General features: G+C 35.9%; 1 protein-coding gene across 3 annotated transcripts; it reads right to left on the bottom strand.

Moving 5' to 3' along the window:
* Nucleotides 1-448: 448 nt before the first annotated feature.
* Nucleotides 449-24,211, bottom strand: LOC149807603 (opine dehydrogenase-like). Of its 3 annotated transcripts, none has more exons than XM_089943165.1 (2): nucleotides 24,093-24,211; nucleotides 449-1,943 (listed from the first exon to the last, which is right to left on the bottom strand). In XM_089943165.1, exon 2 carries the CDS (start codon nucleotides 1,938-1,940, stop codon nucleotides 729-731), a length of 1,212 nt encoding a protein of 403 aa, XP_089799291.1. In that variant the 5' UTR covers nucleotides 1,941-1,943; nucleotides 24,093-24,211; the 3' UTR covers nucleotides 449-728. The 3 variants fall into 3 exon arrangements, with proteins under 3 accessions (XP_089799291.1, XP_089799378.1, XP_089799459.1); XM_089943252.1 differs by lacking the exon at nucleotides 24,093-24,211 and adding an exon at nucleotides 23,925-23,985; XM_089943333.1 differs by lacking the exon at nucleotides 24,093-24,211 and adding an exon at nucleotides 2,213-2,340.
* Between the last annotated feature and the right edge of the window lie 1,652 nt (nucleotides 24,212-25,863).

The raw sequence follows: 25,863 nt of genomic DNA, 5'->3' as shown, positions 1-25,863 counted from the left end.
TGTGACGGCCATATTGGGTTTTCAAGCAGCACCATTTTCATTTAGGACCAAATATCATAAGAAGATATTTAGCAAAATCACTGACTGATACGACCATGCATTCAGTGGGACTACCCATAATAAGATTTTTAAGACGATCGCAGTGGCAGCAATAGTGCATGTGCAAGCGGTAACCTTTTCATTTAGATCCAACTAGATAAAAGAAAAAGTCTTCTTTAAAGCGTCATTGCAATGTTATTTTTCTTTCAGGAAGAGTAGCGATACTATTTTCAAGGTGACCTCTGTGGTAGCCAATTTGTAATCAAATCGGCACCAGACGTCATATACAGCCTTTTGGTGTAAACCCCATGTTGATATGACCATTCGTTCATAAAGAGTAGCAATAACAATAATTTCCTTTTATGTCTGAAATGTAAAAAAGGAAAGAGCAGGGAAGACAAAAGTTGGATGCGTTGAGATCATGTTTTAATTCCTTTCAAAAATCAATGAAAATTAATTTGCTGATTTACTTCTGAGTGATTGGTTTGGTGCATACATGGTTCTGATACATATATATTGAAACATACATCCTCAAACATTTTCAATAATGTGGGTAAATCAAATGCAAATCAAATGCACGTGACAATACCTTAAAATCTAAATGTAAACATTCTATATTTATATGTTGTATGACTGCATTCAAGACGTAATTTATTGTATTACAGAAATGCAATATGATAGTGAAAAGATCAAACGTTCAGTAGTTCCTCCAGTGTTTTGAACCCAAACGCCTGGGGTGATCTTGTGCATTTTAAGTCTTTTCCCTTCAGTTGTGATCCAACAAGAAACTCCTTTCCCAATATCTCCTGGGCCCATTTGATGATTGTGTCCATTGTTGGGGTTTCAGCACCGACAATTTCAGCGATGCCTTTCATAACTACCAGTCCGAACGGAACGTCCTCAGTTATGTAACGATAACTGAAGTCTGGGACCAAATCGCCATTCTCTTTCCTCACTGGATGAAGGAGGCCGTTGTAAGCTTTGTTTGTTCTCATAGCCATCTTGAGATTACTGGCATCACTTATTTGATCTCGGTAATTGATGGTGTACCAATCGAAAATATGGATGATTTCAGACATGTCAAACTCTGGTCGAAGTTGTTGGATTTTATTTGCGGTGCATACTATTTCATCACTGACCTTTGACAATAAGTCTGCCTGGACATCATCCACCCCTTGATAAAATAATGGTGCGCCTAACTTAAGTGGTTCCCCATCCCACTCCAAACACCATTTCCCATACATAATAGGTGGATGAACGATGGATTTAGCCATAAGATTGACAGCTAGGTAGTTCTTGGCTTGAAAAATTTTGGGACGCTCTCCGAGTATTTTTTGAATGAGCTCCAACGGAGGTAACTTGTACTGCCCGTGACCCAAGATCAGAGACGTGGTGAGACTTTCTTTGAAACCTTGGATTTGTACTTTCTTGCCGAACTCTAACATGCGACATGCCCACGGCAGAGACTCGCAACTAATGATGGCACATTTATCAACAACGTTTTTCAGTGTACTTATAGCCTGAAATTCAAACCCAGCCTGCCCAGGAAGTCCGGCAATGATCATATTCGGTTCGACAAAGGGTAAAATGGCATCAAAATACTGCTGATGAGCGAAGGCAGGAACTGTGAAGAAAATGATATCGGTGCCAGGAACTGCAATTGCTGGATCTTTCGTGACGAATTTTGGTTTAGATACAATCTGGGCGGTTGTGCCATTATTATATGTGATAGATACCACCAAATCATTTGATTCCAATATTTTGGACCATCTCTCTGCTTCGTCTGCGAAAAGAGTAATAACTCGAACCTCCACATTCGGAATTGCCGCCGCGGTTCCCGCCAAGGTATGGGCGCCATTGCCTCCTCCACAGACAAGTATCTTGATGGCAGGCAAAGACATTGTCTGAAGAAAGAAAGAAAAAAAAAACCAACTAATGTCATTATAGTAAAAGATTCGTTTTATCTTGCAACTACAATGATGTTTGTATTGGTCTTTTCTTTATCTAACGCTCTTTTCTACAATTTCAGGAATAATTCCAAACCATTCATTTCGAGTCTTTCATTTTCATGCTCATCAATGTATATGCCTCTTCTGCTTCTCGATGGATGTGGTAAGTCGTGGGTTCGATCCCCGGCCGAGTCATACTAAAGATTTACAAAAATGGTACTTACAGCCGCCTCACCTGACGCTCAGCATTAAGAGGTTAGTGTTAGGACTGGCCAGCCTGGTATCAGGATAATGTGACTGGATGGGACATCATGCTACATGTCTGCGGCACGAGGCCCCAGTGCTAGACAACACTGTCAACTGCAGACATCGTAGTGATATGACTGAAAAATTGTAAAAGCTACGTTAAAAATCCAAATCACTCACACACACACACACACACACACACACACACACACACACACACACTGCTTCTCGATAAAGCAATACTTTTATTTTTTACCAAGAGCTACAGTGCCGGATTTGCCAACCAAAACGTGTCTTTCACTAATCCGATGCAGCTTTTTCCTTGTAGTGCAATACACAACTGCAGCTTCTGTGCGTCCGCCTGCGTGCATATGTTCGTGCAAGTGAATGGACTTTGTAATGGTTAATTGTTTGCCGTTTGAATCAATTGAACTAGTTCCCGTTACTAATATTATCATGCAATTTCTGCAATAATGTTTCAGATTAATGTCTCGCAGAAAGACAATAATATGTTACAATTCCTTCCGCATTTCACCAGAGAACTTAACAACACTGGGAATAGAAACACTGTTATAAAAACACAGGTGCGTCTTGGGGCAAGTACAAATTTTCAAACGTGGCTCTAAACATCAGCCTACATCTTGTCGAAAGATCACTCAGTGTGACACTTCCAAAAAAGGGTTGCATGCCCTATGCTGCGAAAGTCTCCATTTGCTATTTACATAGAACCGGGTTCACGACAATGCACCAAAACAGTGTAAGGATGTACATTTCTGTCGATCTATAACGAGCACATTAATTTGGGCCATATAACAATTAGGTTTATGGGAACAGGTGCTTGTTAAATCGCTATACTGTAATGATTTATAATGTCTGTGTCGGGAGAGGAAGTGCTTCTTAATTAAGCCTTCATTCACTTAACCGTTAGACGACAAGAAAAGGGAAGGTTAACTTCGATTTTATATCTGAACTGTCAGAAGCTGAGTTTTTCCAGATACGTTGTTTCGAATTATATTAATCATGCTGACCACAATTTTGGCGGCTTGTTATAAAAGGCGGTAAATACATTTAATCCTGATTGGTTACGCTAAATAAGGGGCGTGGTTCCCACATGAAAATTCTTGGGATTAAATTGCCCTCATCAAAATAAATCTAGTCAGTCGGCATCTTTCCTGCAAGAGTGAAAATATAGGAGACAGAGTGAATTTGGAAGAAATTCTCTCGTACAACATTGATCAAAGGGACCGGATGTCTGGAAAATCAACGGATACAATTTTGGCGGTAGAAGCGAACAATGCGTGAAAGCACAAGGTATTTGCGTCTGTTTCATGTAGTTCGTTGATACCAATATAATTATTTGCTTTTATGTAATTGTTTATATTTGCATTAATTTCTTTGTTTAAATCCGTAGATCAATATTCTCGATATGAATGTAACTGAGTCCATCTATCTGAATTCGTACAATGATCTTCTTTATAAACGTTTGACGAATTGTTTGAATTTGTCGCCTTGATTGCTATAGGAATCTAAGAATTTTATGCATTACTTTTGTTGATATGAGATACGAGAATCCGTGTGATTGCACCCATCTCAGATGATTCATCATATGATAATGACTTGAACGTGTGTATTTGCTGAAAATAACGTAGTTAAGGCATGTAATAAATTTCAATCATTTGTGTAATTGAGACGAGAACGAAACTTATGTTTCGTGTGGTGTAATGGGAATCAGTGATGAAATAGCCATTAGGAAGTACATTATTCTTGTGAGACTAGGTCTGTTTATGGTCTGCCATGTTTAGCATGATCAGTTAGCCTTTGGTCTGTTTGAATTCCGACAAAACGATATCTGACATAACGAGAGGGGACTAATGATCTATTCCTAGTGGGACAACTGACAGAAGATTTAGGTTGTTTCTCTGTTTATTTTGAATGGGGAAATAGTTACATGGACGTATCTACTGACGTATCCACGTACCTACTTATCTAAGTATCTACGTATCCATCTACCCACACAGTTTGAGGGCCGAAAAGAGGCGAGACAGTGGGTGGGGTGGGGTGGAAAAGGGAAAACGCGAAAAGGACCCAGAGGAACCACCATAGTGAAGTTGGAGTGGACTGGAATAAGTAGGTTATGAAGTTGTACAAGGCAATGACTTCGATCGTTCACTCTATTATATGATGAACTAATTTTATCATTTAAAACAGATCAGCTCTTTATATAAATATGTGTTTGAAATTCGGTGAAATATTTATTTCAAAAAGCAGCGTATCTTCCTAATGTAATGTATTATCACAGTTGTTTATGTAATTGATTATTTTTTTTGTTCTACCATGTACGGGGGCTTGTGTCATTCTGTTCTATATATTTGCTCAGATCTCTATTTATTCCATCAATAGTTTCACACTTTATTTTAATATTTACTCCATCCGGGCAACATCATCGAGGGCGATCACCCTGTAGATATCGATAGCCAAATAAAGCGGACACCTTGTAAGAAGGTACAACCTCGTAATACCGCACCACCAGTAGCAACCGCTACAAACAATATAGATTTGCAGATAAAGACTACACAGTTTATCATTTAACACACCCCCCGCAACAAAAACTTATAGAACTTAAATAGTAAGGGACCATGCCGCAGCGTATGACGTGCGACCTTGACTTTGGAAATGGTACGGTTCAGAATAATCTGATCTGGATTCCTTTGCAACAGCTTCATTACAGTCATGCATCCATGGTGAACGGAGGACTGACATGCATTCTTTTAAGCAAAGTATAATTGGTAAAAAAAAGTAGGGTTTTTTCCTCTCACAATATTCTGACATTTCTTACTATTGACTTAACTTAAAGGCTTTCTGGATATGTCAACCCTTTACCTCGTAGTTCTGTAGTTTGTCCATATACATGTGCCCAAGCTACTCAGTGGAATGAGCAATGACTATAATGTGTTACCTGAATGCCTCAGTGCGAATAGGTCTGTCTACGCAATGTATTGCAATGTAGTACATGTTACATTCAACATACATTTTAACCATTTTACCATTTTTGTTTTTATTTGATATCTGTAGATAGGTTTACGAGCATCTTACCTTTATAGTCGTGCAATTATTATTCACCTATTTTTTTTTAATATGCTTTAAATTTAAAATCTTGAGTGGATTCATTCACCATCAAGTTAGACAGCTGTGTGACCTAACTTGCAGACCTTCCCAGTCTCTAAATCTACCAGATTTTTGTCTACATCTGCATCACTAAATCATCCAAATTTTTTTACTTTTTTATTCGGTGTTTATTATCGATATCGTAGCCTATATACGACTTATCAAAGCCTTCATAGTCATGATTCTAATCATGCAAACTCAAGAAAGCGTTGAACGAAATCCGCGACCTTCGTTTTTGAGAATGAAAAATCCAACCCAGTTGCTTTAAATAGCAGATTACCACTATATCTTAAATAGCAACCACCTTATGTTACATAATCCTTTATCTCAATGCATGTAGTTTCTAATGAGGGAAGGGGACCCTAAAGAATGTAGTTTCTAATGGGGAGGGGGTCCTAACGCAGGCGCTATGAAACTAACGCAAAACGGCTGATGTTTAAACGTAGACGTTGAAACGGACGGTGTAAAGGCGTCCAAAGGCGTTTGTGTACGAATCGGATGGACGCGTCCAGTGGCACTCTCACGAGAACGTGGACCAACTAACTATGCATCATAAGAAGTCTTCTGGTGAAAACCCCATGTTAATATGACTTTCCATTCATGAGGAGTATCGATAACAATATTTCAAGATGGCTACCATGTCGGACATCAGATCAGTCCATTTTCATTTAGGACCAACAAGACATCATAAGATATATTGTTTTATTTAAAATCCCATGTCGACATGGCCACCTATTCAGGAGGAGTGGTGATGGCAACATTTTCAAGATGTGATATAATGGATATCAGAGTGGCACAATTTTCATATGGGACCAGCTAGACATTAAAGAAGTCTTCAGTTGAAAATCCAATGTCTGTATGACTTTCCATCCAGGACGAGTAGCGATAACAAGACTTTCAAGATGGCCGCTACGGCGGACATATTTGACATTAGATCGGTCGCGTTGTCATATAGGACTAACAAGATATCATAATATGCCTTTGATTGAAAATCCCATGTTAATACGACTATCCATTCAAGAGAAGTAGTTATATCAAGATTGCGGTAGTAGCGGAAATATTGGAAGTCCGAGCTGAACCGTTTTCAGATGGAACCAACTAGACCATGGGATGAAAATGTTTATATAATGTTTCCTTGCACTTTTCGTAGTATTTTGATATAAACGGCCATTAGTGTCATTGGCAGTCTTATTTTAGCGCGTTTAAAAACAGGCGTATATCTACGCTTTTAACAAGCTAGTCTTTGTAACTAGCGCTGTAAAAGTTGTAAATAGCGTGCTGTTTCTTCATTTTAGCGCGCAAAAAATAAAAAATTAGGCGTATGGTTATATTTTCATAAGCGCTAGTTTTTCAAACGGTTTTTTTATAAAAAATTTTAGCGCTGTCTGTGAGACTCTTAGTTTGATGAAACTAGAGAGAATAGAATGCAAACTAGCAGGCATAGCATGTAAACAAGCACGCATAGAATGTAAACTAGTAGGCATAGAATGCAAACTAGCACGTTTAGGATGCAAACTAGCACGTTTAGAATAAACTAGCACGCATAGAATGCAAACTAGCACGCATAGAATGTAAACTAGCACGCATAGAATGTAAACTAGCACGTTTAGAATGTAAACTAGCACGCATATAATATCAACTAGCACGTTTAGAATATAAACTAGCACGCATAGAATGCAAACTAGCACGTTTAGAATAAACTAGCACGCATATAATGCAAACTAGCACGCATAGAATGCAAACTAGCACGCTTAGAATAAACTAGCACGCATAGAATGTAAACTAGCACGCATAGAATGTAGAATGTAAACTAGCACGCATAGAATATAAACTAGCACGTTTAGAATGTAAACTAGCGCGCATAGAATATAAACTAGCGCGGATAGAATGTAAACTAGCGCGCATAGAATGTAAACTAGCGCGGACGTTTTAGCTTTCGATTATCCAATGAATTGAGTCAGACCATTCTATATCCAGACAGACTGCATGGCATGGGGGCTCTTTAATTTAAAGACATGGCGGGAAGTGATGACAGATAAGGGTTTTACAAATAATTCAGGACACAATAGACTATCGTTGCAGAATTAGCAGATCGGAGAGAAATGATGAAGATTTGATATTAAACATAAATAGGAGGTATTGATCTGGACGCCGTTTTTAATTTTATATTTATGTATACTGGTAAATGATGACTGGTTTCAATCGCTGCATGTTATTATAGTCGTGTTGAAAATTATGATGTTTATACTTTAAATCAAAAAAACAATTTCTTTTTAAAAAATATAGTCCTTGAAATCACCCAACTGATTACTAGTGAGCACATCCTAAATGTTTATATTTATTTAATTGGTGTACTCTGATTAAGTATCTTTCTCATGCAACCTGTTTAATATTAACTCAGCAATTTTATTTGTGATTTGTAGAGTTTAAGCATGCTATTACTACATGTATATGGTAATTAAATTCATAAACTACTAGTCGAGGCAGATTATGGTTTAGTATTTATTACATATTTTGATTACAGTTTACCAATCATATATTCCATTTATAAAATTTAGTAAAGACATCATACCTTTATCATGTTTATAAGTATGTGTGTGATTTGGATTTTTAACGTAGCTTTAACAATTTTCCAGTCATATCGCTACGATGTCTGCAGTGTGGCAATTTAAAGTGACGTCTAGCACTGGGGCATCATGCCGCACACATGTAGCATGATGTCCCATCCAGTCACATTATTCTGACACCAGGTCGACCAGACCTAACACTGTCCTCTTAATGTTGAGCGCCTAGCGAGGCAGCTGTTACTACCATTTTCAAAAGTCTTTGGTATGACTCGGCCGGGGTTTAAACCCACGACCTCTCGCATCTGGGGCGGACGCACTAACCACTAGGCCACCGAAGCGGTGTGTTTAAAAGTAAATAAATTATGCTGGGTGATTTTGCTCTAGTTTATATTTTTCTCCATTTGAATGGGGGGAGCATCGTTTGCGGGTGGGGGAGATACTTTTTGTTGTTCTTATTTGTTGCGCACATTAGAGTTTAAGATAAAAAAAAGAATAGCAACATAAAAACAGAAATTGTAATAAAAATCTGTCTTTATATGTTTTTTCTCTTCAGAAACCATACATATAAACACTGTTCATTTCTCATTGATTGACAAAATATGGATCTTCCTGAGTTATCTTTAAAAGTAATTGCTCCTTTCGTGGTAAATATGAAAAACTAATTGTAGGAAAATATATTTTGTGCATTGCCCCAAATTTCAAACCTGTTGTACTACATGCATTTTATAATCAGCTAAGTTATTATCATTGAGGTAGATTTAGGTAGATTTAGTTGTTAACTTGCAGTATCGTTATAATTCAAAGAGGTAAATAACAGGTGGCATGGAGGTAGCACTTTGGATATACTAGATACGGCTGTGGGAATTTCTTAAACGTTGGTGAGGCCACCAGAGAATACAAAATCATAAATTGCTTTCACACTTTTCAATTCTGCAAATGTTTTTTCTCCTTAAGAATCTCAATGTAAACTAGCTTTTTCTATATTCAAAGCTGTTTTCATCGGAGTGTTCACGCTTATGTTGCTGCTTCCTTCAGAATTAAATGTGCTACATTGAACCTCTTCTATAAACAAAAGAAAACAAATCCAATAAATGAAACTTAATTAATAGAAAAGTAAGTAGACCTTTGCGGAACATCGCTAGTGAATTCTTTTAACACGCAATTCACATGTAACTGGCGATATGTTCCATGTGAATATACATGATCATGCAGTGATTAAGAATCGGTTGGCGTGATTGTTGTTCGTATCCAGGATTTCATGCGTCTCAGGACACTGAAGGAATGTTCACTGAACGCATTGGTGGAAGGATTAATAAGGATGTGATGTATAAGTTTGATACCTTCCTGGTACATATCTTTCTCTGCCGAAGAAAAGTTGCCGAAAAAGTCCATCACTTCTTGGATTGAATGGAGAGAAGAATTGATTATTAAATGAATAGATTCCTCTTTCAATTCATTCCTGTTTATTTCATGGAAAAATACAAGCACCACGCATATGTTTGCGTCATTTGCCTCTCCATTTTTTGCAAGAAACACTGACTCAATGGAGCTAACCATCGTATAACCAGGTTGATCAAACTGCATAGTGATGGCTCCCACAAGATTGTCGAAGCAGTAAAAAGAAAATAGCTGATGATATCTTCCACAAAGGGTGACTTGTTGTTTTCATCTTAACTTTAAATTGTATCTCTGTATGCAATATAATTAATATCATCTTTATCTCTGACTTGATCACCTGCTTGATTTATTCGATATATTCACTTGTACCAAGTGTCTTTTGACATTGATCTACGAGCATATTCAGGTTTTAAATATCTATCTCTTTTACTATAACTCGCAGCGGCAAAAGCAGCTAAATTGTCTACTTTTAGATATCTCTATTTCTTCAATAATCATTTGGGTAAATCTGTTAAACAATTTAATTTTTCTTGCCTTTCTTTCTTTTTTTTATTTTTATTAATTCTTTAGGCTGAGCGACAGTGTGTGGTTGAGCAGCAGCTATTCCAGCTGGAAGATATCTTACAATCATTTTTGTCTGTTTGGTTCTTCTTGCTACCTTTTCAGTTTGCCCAGCAGTTTGTTTTGCTGCCGGAAGAAGACCGTCAGTAGCTTCTGCTACTCTTTCAGTAACCTTTGTAACAGGTTTAAATAATTGTTCTGTACCTTCTGCATATTCGGCTTGTGCTTCTTGTCGTTCCTGCAGTTTTTATTGAGAGCATCACGAACAGGAAGATATCTTCTAACTTCTAATCTTTCTCGAACTAATCTACTAGTGTAAGATTCTATTGCTGATATAATAATAATTTAATTACTCGTATAATACAGCAGCAGAGAGGGTGCGACCATAAATAAGTGACAAGGTGGGTAAACCAAATTTTGAAAAACACGAACGACGAAGTAACAAAATAAACTAACCCAATTAGAGCAACTCTCGGTCAGTTAAAGGCTTTGGTTTGACGTTATTGGTCATATTTTTTATATATTGTTTTTTTCGTATGAGGTTTTACTATCATAAATGGATTTTAAAGCAAGTTGTCTGTTCAACCCCTCTGCTGCTGTTGGAAAGAATTCACAATTTACTTACACACGAACTAATGGATTTCGCTGCTTGTCCTAGCTACGTTACTTGGCTGATTAGCGATTCTCTACCATGCATTTCCAGAGATAGGAAAATCAATCCTCAGCATAAATGATACAACTCACATAAAACAGATAATTTACATATTCATTCAGCTTACGTCGGACGACACGAAATCTTATAATTCACGATTTTTATTACATTCCAAGCCTCTAAACCTGAACTCATTCATATAACGAAATATTAGATGACATTCTTATAACAATGAATCATAAACATGCACTTATTATTTCTGAACTCTGGGAAAGTTAAAGTATGAATTTAAAATGAATAAATTCAACACTAATTACAAGCTTACATCAGTGAACCATCGTATGTAACCGAGACTAACCTCGTGCTTTTTCTGAGATTCGCACCGCCTTTTGAAGTCGGATCTCTCCCCTTTTCGTGTACTTCACTTTCCGACACGCATCCTTTAAGACAATCTAACAAGAAATCATTTATTTCCCGGAGTCAAGACTTTCCCTTATGCAGAAAATCTCGGACTGCTTAATTCTGTGAAGGGAACTATTCAAAAAAGTATTAAACCTCCGAATTCCGTCTGGTCAGGAATACTACTTTACCTGCTAAAATTCTTGTCAGTCCCATAGAAGTTATAAAAACAAAATTCTAGTCCACCTTTATTAACAACTAATTTCATGACATCTGTTTCAAATGGACCACAACTTCCTAAAATCTTCTCTGGTTTATATCAATCTCGACAGTTTACCGCTATGACATAGTGGTAACACTGCACTCTTGTCTGGCTCGAACCTTTAATCAAGCGAGCCCTCATTAAAATTAATTTCATGCCCCAAGCAGAACAGATTCATTATTATATGTTGCCCAGCTATGGCGATCCTAGCCAATACATCAACAAAGCGTATTACAAAATCTATACAATGGATATATTACACTGTGTACAGAGATTATTCTATTTAAAAAATTGCACCATTACAAGCATGTTCAGCATACAAGAGATGTTACAAATGTATTCCACATGCATGATAAAGTACTTTACTTTTCATTTAATAACCACTTTTATGCAAAGTTTCTATGTTGATTTATATCTGGTCGAGTATGACAGCTAAACTACGTTTGACATGGTTGTTAAACGAAATTTGATTGGCACATTGGGTCCTGGAAAAAACATTATGTCGTAGTTTGAAATTGTATCAAGGAAATTTTACTAATGCTTGTTTAAAAAGTACGGACTACCTAGAAAACCAAGAATGTCTGATTCTCAGCATGGTCCGTCTTCAGACGACGATTTCGCTTGGCAAATACTGGCTGATGATACTTATGATGACAATAAGTTTTGAAGTATATTAGATCATTGGAACTAGGAAAGGTATCAATGGAGATACCAGTGAGTGATTTTGAGTCTGAAAATGGCGTTAAATACGAGTCTGATGGACACAAATAGATGGCATGCCGGTCAATCACCCTTTCAGTAAATGATGAAAAAGGCTGAATATCAAGACAAATTAAAATAAAGACAATTTAAACGTACAATGCAATTTTCATTTATTTTCTAAAACAGTTTAGCCCTGTGGGATCATGTGCTACAAAACTATATTACCCTACCAGGTTTAATATAAACTGAATAAATAAGAAAGAAAAAAAGAAAATTAAGAAGTAAAGATATTTATTTCAACAAGATACCTCCCGTCTCGTGGCTAAAATGAGTCCTGCATCTGATGAAATGAAGCAGCCTTACATAGGCTAAAATGTTAAAAGCAAATCACTAATAACGTACAGATAGTCTGCTGAAGATAGTGGATTTTAGACTAATTCAGACTATGATTTTTTTGTGAGCACATGGAAGCAACGATTTTGATCAGTTTTGTGCTTAGATCATGCACAGTTTCCCTAAGTACAGTATCCAATTAAATTGATGCCATAGTACGTGAAAGTAACAGAGGTATGCCAACATTCTCTCCATTGTGCATGCTACAAAATGCAAACAACTTCACCTTACACATGCCACTCTCTCAGAAGTTCTTAGTATCTGTACAGCGCCCCTTATTGTTTTCAGAATTCTCCAACAGCTTTTTCGATTTGATGGTGGAAAATTACGAACTTGCACGCTAGTTCCATCAAAATGAGCGTCAGACAGGCATTCAGAGCAAACCTGGCGTGCTAAAAAAACTAGCGTGTATTAACAAATAAAAAACATACGAGTAAGTTTTCATTTTTAGCGAGCTAAAATAGAGAAATAGCAGGCTATTTACAACTTTTAGCGCGCTTGTTATAAAGACTAGCGCATTAAAAGTGAAGACATACGAGTATGTTTTTATACGCACAAAAATAGACTGCCAAGGACACGAATGATCATTAATATTTTAATGATGACAAACTTGTGCTAATGGCCGACAGACAACAGACCATCTAATTGGATCTTCTAGTCTAAGACCAGAAGAGATGAATATAGATGAACACAAAATCTGAATTTCTCAAAAATGGAAAACGATACACATTTTTATCAGCTGTCGATGCGGATTAAGAATTGAGTGGAAGGTACGGTTTGAGAGAATTCAGCTGAGGAAAAAGAGAGCGTTTGATATCGAACCGTAAAAGTCAATCGTACGCTATTGAAGAGTCTTTGGCTGAAAGTTATAACCAGACAACCGATGACAAGAAATGAGAAAACAGAAATACAGGAAATTGACACAATTTAACAATCTGACGAGGAAATAAAAGACACGTGACTAATATATTCATGCTTCGAAACTACATCCTAAATTATTAACATTACTAGAAGATATGTAAGGGGTAGTGCACCTGCACCGGAAGTAGTTATTCCAAAAATTAAATCAATTAATAAAATAAGCATTGATTTGCTTGATAAACAGAAGGCAGATACAAATAATGATATTGCTTAATAAAAAGATCAGCTGAAAAAAATTCTAAGAACTTTTGCAAATGAATGAAACCACAGAAGCACAACTCGTTTGCCACGTAATGGGAATCGAACTTTCAACAAAATAAATCTTCACGTTGCAGAAAGGTTGCCAAGAGGCGAGAGTTAAAAATGGTTGGCCAAAGAAAAATGTGCAACAATTGCTAATGGTTCTGTGGCTATCGGTATAGTCTAACCTTACAATGTAGCTGCCACGACCTTTAAAATCTCGTTGTGGCTACTCGCTCAGAATGGATGATCATTATGATATAGAGGTTTCGTCAAAAGAATTATAATAAGGTCTCCATTGTCCTAAATGAAAATGGTGTCACAATAGTAAACTGCATCTAATGGGCAAAAATACATTTTAAAATTAATTTAAACTCACCCGAACCCCCAAATAATGTTAGCCAAAAAAGGAGTTAAGTTGGGGGTAACTTCCAGATGCGAGGCAGCCATTTAAATGTATGCTCGATAAAGTTATGAATATATGCTCCCCCCTTTTGAAAACAAAACTCACTGGTGCGATATATATATATATATCTTTGATTTTGCACCCCTCCCGTAACAAATTCCTGCGGACGACCATACAAGTGACTTCAAAAAATCACAAGCCCAAATTCCAATTCTGTGTGCGAATTTGCTGCATTAAAAAATATGAAAATAAATAAACAAAATCATATTAAATTAGCCCGTGTGTTTATTCACATAAAGCAGCGTTCCCTTCTAGGTCTTGATATCAACCATTAATCAATTGCTCCAGTACTCGATATTTTTTCAGATATAGGGTAAGTCAAGTGGTAGATTGTTTAAATAAAGCACTTGTTTGACTTTAGAGTCACGATACTCTCAAGTATGGTTTTATTTTTACTTCACAATGCATATTTCTTAGACGCATTTCTTGCAGTTGTTACGGATGTAACTATTCCTTTAAAGTGGGGGGGGGGGGCGAGTGGCCGAGTGGTCTAAAGCGCTCTCCGTTACAGATCACTGCCATCTCACCTCTGTATGCGTGGGTTCGAGTCTCGGATTCGGCTAATGTGGGTATGTGAGAAAGCTTGCCAGTAGCTTCTCGTGGGTCGGTGGTTCTTTCTGGGGATTTCCCGGGTTCTTCCTCCACCATTAATACTGGCCGCCATGTATAGCCTATCGTGTGCTGAAAAATGGCGTTAAACCCTACAACAACAACAACAACAACCACCTTTAAAGTGGGTACATTTAGACACACACACACACCGAAGTTCTCAGCAATGGCACAAATCAATTCTGTGTAGCCAAAGATATATGTTGCATATTTTCAACTTTCAATTCTGACCAAAATTCCTATTTCCAAACTATCCTGTCCATGAGAGTACACAAGCAAATGCAAACAAGTTTTGCATATTTTTTTCTTTATACGTGCACTCTGAAAAGAATTCGTTTTTAGCGTGTTTGGTGAGAACTTTGTAAACTCTGCAGATCCTATTGTCCACATGCTGCTTGCACGGGGTCAAAGACCAAATCAGACTGGTCTCCTATCCTGCTGATATATTGCACACTACGTTTTTAAATCTAAATCTACACTCGTCCGAACTGAAACCATTTGTCTGGGATATAATACTGATAAGTTTCATACCAATACATATGGCGGGGAAGGGTGGATTAATTTGTCAATTAGTTTCTTTGTCAAATTCATAAGAAATTGCCTGCATTCCATTTGAAACTTAATTGTTTATCACTGACACCTTGTGTTTCTTTCAGTGCAATTAGAGTTAACATCTCCATTTCCATATTATTGTAGACTATATACTTGCCTTTATTTTCATCATCTAACCTCGCAAGTTTTTCAGATGTTGTACAGCTGCAAGCACGCTATGCTTTACCCCCCACCACCCAAGTAGAAACAAAAACAGACAAAAAACAAAAACAAAATACTTGACTTCCTCCAGAGACAGAACACGTCTGACAGTTCACTGGCCAGAGCAGCAACCACTGGTTTGTCTACTTAGTAAATAGTTAGAAATTGTTTGGAGTGACCAGCGAGTAAGTTGAAGACCTGTATCAATTCTAGGATGAACTTCGCTTTCACTGCTCGACTTAGTAAATCAAGCACAGTATTTGTTTCCTGAGTTGGACTTCTTTTTTTATTCATCTGCATCAATTTGCTTTACTATATCTGGCTAGATGTTCAGATTTCTACTGTATATATGTTAATTCTGTAGCCAAAGATGACTAAAAAAAACTTTTATGACGTCATCTTAGAGTTACCAGACATCATGGGTGCCTGCACATAGGGATAAGGGAGAGGAGGCACTTGATTTCACATTTAAACATGTTTGTCCTACATCCGTAAAACTTAATAGCTGACCACTACATCTTTGCCCCACCCCAGTCCCAAATAATTATGCTGGTGCCCCTGACTGACATGTTCATTAAGTCTTCCCATTTAGCCAATGATGTGGATGTTATACACCGACATTAATCAGGTCGCTAATTCTAGCATAGAGGCCTTTAATTGATATATAGAAGTCTCTTATTCATGTGTAGAGCTGTACAAGGTGAATAATTTATATGCGGTCGTTTTTACATATATTCGATTCAACACAGAACTCTCTATTTCGAACGGTTTCTATTAGGACACGTTTTGTTTTAAGTAAAAGTAATAAGACAAAAATTTTCTCTAAATTGTATTACATGTAATTATTCATTACATTATACTGAAAGTAATTTTCTGTTAAAATATATTGAGATTAAATTCATTTATTTCGATATTACAAGTATATACTATTTAATAAAGATTGCACCCTTTTGAGCAAAAAGACAAAACTCTCTTGCACTAACATTTCCCTTGTATCGTAAAGTCAGTAGAAAAACTATCCTCGGAAAGTTGTGTAGGTCACTGCACTAACGAATCCCAAAAATTCCCTTTAAGTTGGTAAATAAGCTGATGCGACAAAAGTGCCTGTCTAATGACATACATAGACCCAGACGGTAATCTGTAAGAAACTATGAAGCCTCACTCTGAGATTCTGGCGCAACTCAAGAACTAGACGTATGACCATATTTGGATGCGTCCTGAGAAACTGTATATAAAAAGTGAGGAGATTTGTTTGACGAATTAGTCCGTTCGTCGGAATCACAAAGAGGCTTGTATTGTTATAGATAAGATACCGTCTGCGAACGAATTTTTTTTTGTATAGTATAGGGATTTTTAGTGTTAAACTGTTAAAGTTAGAGTCAATCTAATATCGGTACATTTGCATCATTGAATTATGTTAATATTTCTTTACTATTCTTTAATATAATGTATTTGAAAGTTTAACTGTTTGAAGAACTTATATTTACTTGTAATTATATTATTGATTATAGTTTTAAAATAATGACGTTCGCTATCAACTTCATACTCAGTAATAGTTAATTCAGAAATAAAATACTCTTTAAATAATAGAGTTTAATATGTTGACATTTTAGATTAAATTCAGTAGGATTTATTTCTTTTAAATGATTGAGGTATTAGTCTGAAATATTGAATTTCAGATTCTTTAGCTATCGTGAATTTATTCGATATTGAATAATATGTATTATATTCTAAAAAGCAAAAATTTTCCAAATGTATGATGTTGGTGAGTGGAGGAATGTCGTAGTTTTATATGTATCCCTTATATCCGTAATTTAAGTTTACGTAGATTGATAATGGAATGCAATTTTATGTGGAATATTTCAATAAAATTAGTCGTTCGTTGAGGAATCAGGAGACTCGGTCTGTCTTTTCTTACAGTTGATTCCGACGGACCTACGCTTGCCATATTCCCCAAGATGTAACCGTATCTACTCCGTCATGAGTGACACCTCTTGTAAGAAAGTCTGAACCTCTCTCTCTTTCTGGTCATGGAAAACAGCATTGCTAAAACTTGTATTAAGGAAATAAGCTATCCCCATAAAATTTCTAATTGAATTAAAGCTTTCTACAATTTAATTATAGAGTTCTCTAATTTAATTTGAGACATCACTTCATAATTACGGACGGTTATAATTGACTTCTCTAATTGAATTGGAGACCTCAACAAATGAATAAGAGATCGTTTTAATTCAATTGCAGAGTTTTCTATTAGAATTTGATACATCTTTAAATTAATTTCGCATTAGTTCAACAAAAACATAAATGATTCGTAGAGGTCTTTAAATCAGTTAGAGACCTCTCTAATAATAGTTCTGTTCCTATTCATCTGAAGAGGTTTCTAACTATTGTTTCCAGGTTTCAGAACCCATACGGGAGAAATTATTATTGTCGAATTGAGACCTTAACACGTAGATATATGCTGAATCATAGAGGTCTCAAATTCAATTACAGAGCTCTCTTATTCAAGGTCTAAAACTGAGACAACATATTTCGGTCCCTAACTGAATTAGAGAGGTCTGACTGACATTCAGAACTCTTTAATTAAACAGAGGTATGTATTGAATTTAATGTATGGTAAAGTGGCAGCCCATATATTTGGCATGCTCAGTTAGAGAACTCTGTATTGAATTGATATACGTAAGGACAGCCACCCATACTTCAGGTCAATGGTCGGAAAGGGATTGGTCCTTTTTCTTATATAGAAAAATCTGTAAAAGCTACAGCTTAAAAGTTAGTAATTAATTCGTGTGATTGTACTGTGGATGTGTCAGTTTTTTAAACACGCACTCTGTATCAATAGAATGAGCGGCTACCAACTGTCTGAATAGTTACATATATTTTGAACTGATCTCAATTCATTCCGGATGAAAAAAGCATGGTGTGTGTGTGTGTGGCGATTTACAAGTTGATAACCGCTAATTAACTTAGCTTAAGCTTATTTGTCCAGCAATTGCATAGGAACTGCTCAACATATTTAACTTGGGATGCATTACCACCGCTTATGCTGCACCAGTGTGATCAACAAATTTGGTCACGTGCTTTGCATTATTCACACAAAGTTTATAGCTTTTGATACAGGCGATCGTCATAACGTGGGCAGATCTACAAATGCCGAATTTTATTACAATTTACAAAAATAGTTTTCTTTAAAAAAAAAATCCAAAGCAATTTGACGGGAGACATATATTTTATAAAGTATCTGTTTAAGTTAATACGAAATTTTTTTTTAAAAGATTAAATTTGGGAAAATATTTCCACATAGTACGTATATTAGAACTACGAAGTTCTTTCATGAAAGCCCAATATTATTTATCGACTTCAAAAGGAATATATGCAACATTTTAATTTAAATTATTGGGAATTTGAAATAAATAATTGTGCGAATGATCCATAATCATTTCTTTTTAAATTGTGAAAAAACACTAATGCCTGAAAGGCTTTATAGAATTCTGTAAGCAGTCTATAATATTGCTGCTATTCGGTGTTAAAATATTTTAAATCATTAAAGATCATGACATAAATTATTGGTGAAAAGGAAATAATTTCCATAGTAAACATTCATGTTGCCGGTGGGTAATTATATACATCAATCACGTACAGAAGAACTTTTATTTAAAGTAAACTAATTGATCGTTTGCAAGAAAAAATTGACAGTGGCACAAACCACAGATCCGCATTTCGAGCTTTTAAAATCGGACTTGCCTTTTTTTCCATCTTAGAGGCTCTAGAAATTTTTTACAGCGGGACTCGTACGGTACACACAAATATTCCCTGGCTATCACCCGCATGCATTTCTCGTTTGGCACAACGGTCCGAACAACAGGGGCTCGTTACAAAGAAAATTAGGAGTAACCGTCCATAAATTGAGAACGGAGGTGGGTGGTGGGTGCTAACCTGTTAAAATATAACAGATTACAGGTTAGACCCCCCATCCCTCAATTGACCTATCGCTACTTGTCAATCAGCGAGCGTAAGTTAGACACACCTCCATGCATTGCTTACGTCGGCCATTTGCTCTGACAAGTTGCTTGTGGTAATAATGAATTGATTATGATAAGTATTTAAAAATTTTGAAATGATATTTTTTTATTTCTCGATCGATAACGGTGAAAAGAACACAATGGGAGCCCTGTATTTCTGATAATTGATATCCAGATCGTTTAAATGGAGTAATTAGATGTATTCCGTTCCCGAAACATAGACGAAACTTCCATAGATAAAGACTTGTGGTCACGTGTACGATTAGCAGAATATAGACACAATTGATGACAAATACAGCGTGTTTGTTTGCATAAAAAGTATGAAGAAGAGCATGTCCCATCAATAGCTTGAAGTGAAAAAAAAGAAGAAATTAAAAATTTTAAGTAAATGCAAAAATAAACGGTTTCTGGAATATAGGTGGAAAACCCCATAACTTTCGGGCTTTGAAGTATATTATTTTTTTCTTGTATATGTTGCACAATAATGTTGGCTTGTCCCAAAAATAATGATTTATTGTCTCGATCTTTCAGACGCTTTAGAGACTCTTTACTTTCTCATTGGGCTGAAGCAAAGAAATACAAAAACAACGGTTTCAGATAATTATCTTCCCATAAGGCATCATTGATCAAAATTCCATCTGATGAACATGGTAGAACTTCAAAATTAGTATGTACAACAGTATACTTCTAAACAGTAATTATTTACGATTTTGTAATTAATTCGTAATTCATTGACTTCTAAGACAGCAGAAATATAAGCCTGATAAAATTAATAAGGATAAGATTATATACTAAATACATTCGCATCTTTTGGAGCGAATTTCTTTTTACATGAACAAGTTCTCAAGTAACTTTAAAATTGATTTGATTATTTACTGAAATAAAACACTTAGGCTACTAGCTTTCCTAGGTTATTACTATACGAGCTTGAACTACAAATATACATATTGTCTACTGCAATATACTTCATGTAACTTTGTAATTTTACATATTTTAATAATAATAAAAATCACTTTTAACAAACATATCACTTACACTGAAACATATTTCTTTGCCAAATGTTTGTCGTAAGGTTAACAGGTCGTCATATCACGTGATTTGGTAGACGAAGCGATCTAGGTCAGTTCGTTGAGGGATACTCCTAATTTTCATTGTAAGGGGCCAGTTCTGATGTACTAATTTTATGCCACAATCAGCAAGCTAGTATAAAAAATCAGATACAAAAGCGAGGTTAAAAAGATCCATATTTTTAGATACCTATATTAAAACAAAGCATACGAATATTATCCACTTGACCAGAGAAGTCAGTTCATAGCAGAAGAAATGTATGCACCCCAACCCCAAATTTATACCTGCAATGTTCATGTTCGAAGGTCAGTTTTGACACCATGATGCTCACAGTGCAAACACAATCCCTTTTCCCAGATGACCATTGTGCAAAACAGTGGGTACTAAACAGGCTGATGCAATTGAAAATAGTTGTCATCCAAGCCGTTTTTGAGATATTCTACTTGCCTCAAACCCATGTGTTTACTGCTATGGGAGGCTAGGTATTCTTCCTAGCCGACTATTGGTATTTCACTATTAACATACTGCAGAGTAACTATGGAAGGTGTACATGCCTGACATCAATGTCAAGAACAACACAAGCCTGAAACACCTAGCTCAAAATATATCCATAACTTTAATTAGTAAACAATAATAGCTTTAAAAGTCACACCATAGCCTTAAGATAAGAAATTTGACAGGGGGCAATTTACGTAACTGTACCCTGCCACCTAATGATCCCCTGTTATGGTTACAGATTAGATCTCCCCAGCCCTCAATTCATTGACAGAAACTCATAATTTTCTTTGTATCAAACCCCTGTGGTCCGACGGCTCATGGTCATTCCGTACCCAGTGGAAATTGGTCGTTTCGTACCCAAGGTGCTAGTCGTTTCGTACCCGAGGTGCTGGTCCCATTAATTTACAAGGTCAAATATACAACATTGTCATATTTACCGCTCCCTCTCTATGCCTAATCTTTTTCCTACTTTAAAAATTTCATGAGCAAAGCATATCCGGACAAAAAAATTAACCAAACACAAATAATTACAGTAATTGTATTGTTTTCACTGTACAATAGCATCTATGCACTATAAAGAATTAACAAAAATTCACATTGCCATTAAAAAGAAAAAGAAAACGTTGGCCAGGTTTAATTAACGTAATGAGTCCATTCTTTTTTCTTAAAGCATGCAAGAATCTGCAGAAAATTTTGGCTGTACACATCGGTGCAAATGTTAATCCTATTAAAGCAACTGGAAATTCTGCAATCTTTTTTTAAACGGGGCTGAACGCAGATAAAATAGTGTTGCTTGATTAAGTTTCTCTTCTCCAAGGAACATCACTGGTGTTAATTTAATTGTTATCGCGTGATTTTAAAGGTGTTGAACGTGGTATACTATACTGACCGCCAATCCATTTTTGGGTACACTGCCGGCCGCATTAGCACATAAATAATCGATCGATCGATCGATCGAGAGAATTTAACTTGGCACTGCATTTTACAAATATTTACTGCTGTGTTTTAAAACTGATTTAATTATTTAAATAATCAAAGATATGTATGCATGCTTTAATTCTGCCAGTAGTGAACCGTTTGTAATACAGCACCCCAGTTAATACGACATATATGTTTTAGGAGTGGAACATATGTCAATTGTAACCGGCAAAAGAGAGTAAGAGCAGGGACAATTAGTAACAATGTACGCGTCCATGAGAACTATTGAATGTATTGTCGAATTGATTATTTTTAGCTTAATGATAAATTTTAATTCATTGTATATAACTCTTAAGTTTGCCTTCTGATCGTTATACTAAATTATAAGTGCCTGAGTAAAACATATTTAAATTTCCGAAGATAAAGTAAAACCTCAGTAAACAAGTGAGGTAAATAGAGTATTGTTACACGCACAGGGGTATTTACTTGACCGAGCGGTTGTCAAACCCTGGCGCTATTCTCGCTAGAAGTCATAAGTTTACCCCAACTTTCCAAAGACTTCCATACAACTTCAGTTGTAAATTAGAAAGCCCGACGTGTTCATTCTATACCTAAATTTTACTCTGATTAATGTAAGACCACAGATAAAACAAATTGCCAAATATCTATCAACCGCACATCTGCATGTTTTATCTTCATCATGTTTCCGTACCGCCAACCGTTCACGCCTTAGAAAATATACGAGTATCCCCTAACACCGGGAACTATTTTAACTCCGCCACCTTAGGCCAGTCAATGTATGCTTTCCAGGCACATTTCGCCAATATAACTGCACCACATTTGTCCACATGGCGACATAAGCGGTATCTGCCAAGTCCCCTCTTATTTATTCCTTTGTGTAATTTACCGGTTTCCTACCGTAAATATTGCCCTTGCAGTTACACCACCAGATTTTAATATGGACTATTTTACGACAGGGACATTCGTTCGGTTTTGGCCGGAATTCACTACTAGTGAACCATGGAATCATGGAAACTCACAAACACTTCACTCCGTGACGTTTGCTCATAATAATTGGCTAATTATTTCGGGCTATGAATATTTCCATTGCGCCGAATTCCTTAAAACGGGGCGCTATAACCAAATGCGCATATTCCATATTTATTACAGTATTAATGTCAAATAATTCTTGACACGGAGTTTATTAAGATTTCTCCGAATCAAAAGACTGCTGAAAAACAGACCTCGTATAACTATTTCAAAGGAAAACAAAAACAAATAAATAACGAAGCACGTATGAAATTGAATTAAACTTGAAAGCTTTAACATACTAAATATCCGGGGATTTTAACATTTGACAACTTAACATTTCAATTATGCTTCCCTTTAAAGTTTACAAGGTTATGTAGTATTCATATAATATTATCCCTTAATTATGTTCCTATTATTTATCGTATTATTATTATTATTATCCATTTATATATAGCCGTTGCTTCACTAACATGTAGATTCATTTTAGCATTGATCGTTCGTGCAATTACCATTGTAATTTTGTTTGTCTCTATCTCTCTATCTATCTATCACAAAGGGGACAAAAGCAACATAGAAATAGTTTGTTCTGATGAAATGAAAACTATAGCATTGGGTACGAAACGACCATTGCTTTGGGTACGAAACGACTCATTTGGGTACAAAACTACTTGGGTACGGAATGACCAGTTACCTGGGCCGACAACCGCCTTTCATGCACGCTGCCGTTTCCCTTCCCTGTATCATTTCAGTTATCTGATTTCACATATATGAATTTAATTATTATAAGGTTCTGATTTTATACCATGCCGCTATGATGCCACAGACATTTTGTTTGTCCGGGTTATCGAGTTAGGTCCTTAGCTGGGAGAGAAGGTGGTAGGGGTAGGAAGAGAATTTAACAAAGACAGAGCTTTTCAAAAGCGATAGCTGAAACCACAAATAGTCCAACTTAAACTTGTGAGTATTATAGAATCGCATTTTTTAACCATACCTTAAAAGACAACACAAATGTTTATATGTGCATAAAATACTTCGATGTCACATTTATCATGATGATAACTTACCAATGGCTTCGATGTCACATTTTAAAAAAGTCCACAAATGTTGTATACAGGAAGTGTTTTGTTAATGAGTGATAGTAATAGCAGTCACATATTTTTATATATTGTACGTGCAGGGGAGTAGCATGCAAGTACGTCGTGTTACTATATTGTCCAGGCAATGACCCTTACCTTGAATATCTTGGACTGACACAGTCAAAGCACGTCCTTTCAAGTCGAAATCCAAGGGGAATTAGAGCTAAGTTGAGCACGTTCACAATGGCCGTGTTAAAACGCTGACCTCTTGGAAGGCATGACCGTCATTTGACCGGTAAAACTTGCTGACCAGCTAACGCACCGATCTGATTAAAATCAGATCTCCGCTGTCCTTCATGTATAACAGCGGAAATGTTATATTAATCAGAAAGGCTAACACACCACTTACAACTGTAAATGTCCGCTATTTGTAGAAAAAATACGGTTTGGATTATTATTATTATTATTATTATTACTACAATAACTTGACATGTAATAATAAAACGGTAATGCATTTGTAATGATTAGAAATGGTCCCTATGATATAACATGTATGTTAAAAGTTCCGATACTCCTCACCTCCATTATAACTTGGAAATAATGTCTTTAACGTTGTTAGCACGATAATAATAATAATAATAATAATAATAATAATAATAATAAATATCACTTTTTATTCTTTATAATTTTACTATTAAGGAAAATAAAGAAATATAAAATTAATATTTTTAAAAATATTATTATAATACACTTATTTGAATGAGAAAAAAAATTGTTTGTTGTACATAGTCTTAAAAAAATGGAATTTAACATGTAGACAATACACTGCTTTGTTAAACCTTTTCAGTTTTAAATTGGTCATCTGAAAAAATATGCACAAGTATTTATTATTCACTAAATTCAACCCTTTAGATGCCAAAGTGTCTCATTCTGTGTAAGCGTTTACTTTGTTTTATACTTGTACATTCCAAGATGACAATATGCCAACGTTTTTTCTGTAATGTTATACAGGTGCAATTATTACAATAACAAAAGAGACTCACATTCGATTGGCCAAATACGAATTCCGGGAATCCATCATAAGCTCTGTTTCTTTTTTTTAATGCGGCGTACTGAAAACATATAATATTCTTGAACAACTTCAACATACTAAATTAGCAATCACAACTATTTTCTTACATTTTGCTGACAAGACATCTTTAAGTGCAGTACAAATTTGTGTGTCACGGTTTTGACCTTGAATGTGATGTTTTACATAGATAAATGAACTTGTCTATGACAGTGTCAAGACATAATCTCAGGCTACGTTTGGTTAAATCTATAATTAACAAATTTTGTGTTTAAAATACCTCAAAGTTAGTGAGGTGGTATAAGTTATGGTATTCTGAAGATATATCTACATTCTGGGTTAAAATTACCAAAATCCATACATGTCAACCCCTTGGAGAGGCCAAAGTGTAATCCAGTTTGACGATTATAGATATCAGAGCAGAAAAAGAGTAATCTACATATACTAAAAATTCAATGAACTTATACGTACTACACAATTTATTTACCCTTCTTGTCTTTTAACATCGTTGACTGATCAAGTTTTCATATGTATCACTTTTAGCTATAGCAGGCAAGATACTGCCATATTGCAATTCAAAACAATTTGTACCAGGTGAGACCATGAATGTTTTGCATATCGGCAGAGCAATGATCACTTGAGTTACTCAGCCTGGATCAGACTTCAGTTTTATTGTTTTTAACAATACTGAACAATCTCTCAGTCAGCATTAGAAAGTTAACAACCAATATTCCTTTCGTAACCTGAAAAAGAAGAGGAAATCTTCCAGTGCTTGGGTCTTTTAGTTGGGAAATAATGTGGCATTGCACATCACCTCTGCATGAAGTACATTGTCAGGTAGAATGCCAACTTTAAACT

Source organism: Sinohyriopsis cumingii, chromosome 1 (genome assembly GCF_028554795.1).
Source record: "Sinohyriopsis cumingii isolate HCF-2022 chromosome 1, ASM2855479v2, whole genome shotgun sequence".
Taxonomy (NCBI): Eukaryota; Metazoa; Mollusca; class Bivalvia; order Unionida; family Unionidae; genus Sinohyriopsis; species Sinohyriopsis cumingii.
The sequence above is the reverse complement of the archived record's forward strand: the minus strand, read 5'-3'. Positions and strand labels throughout refer to the sequence as shown.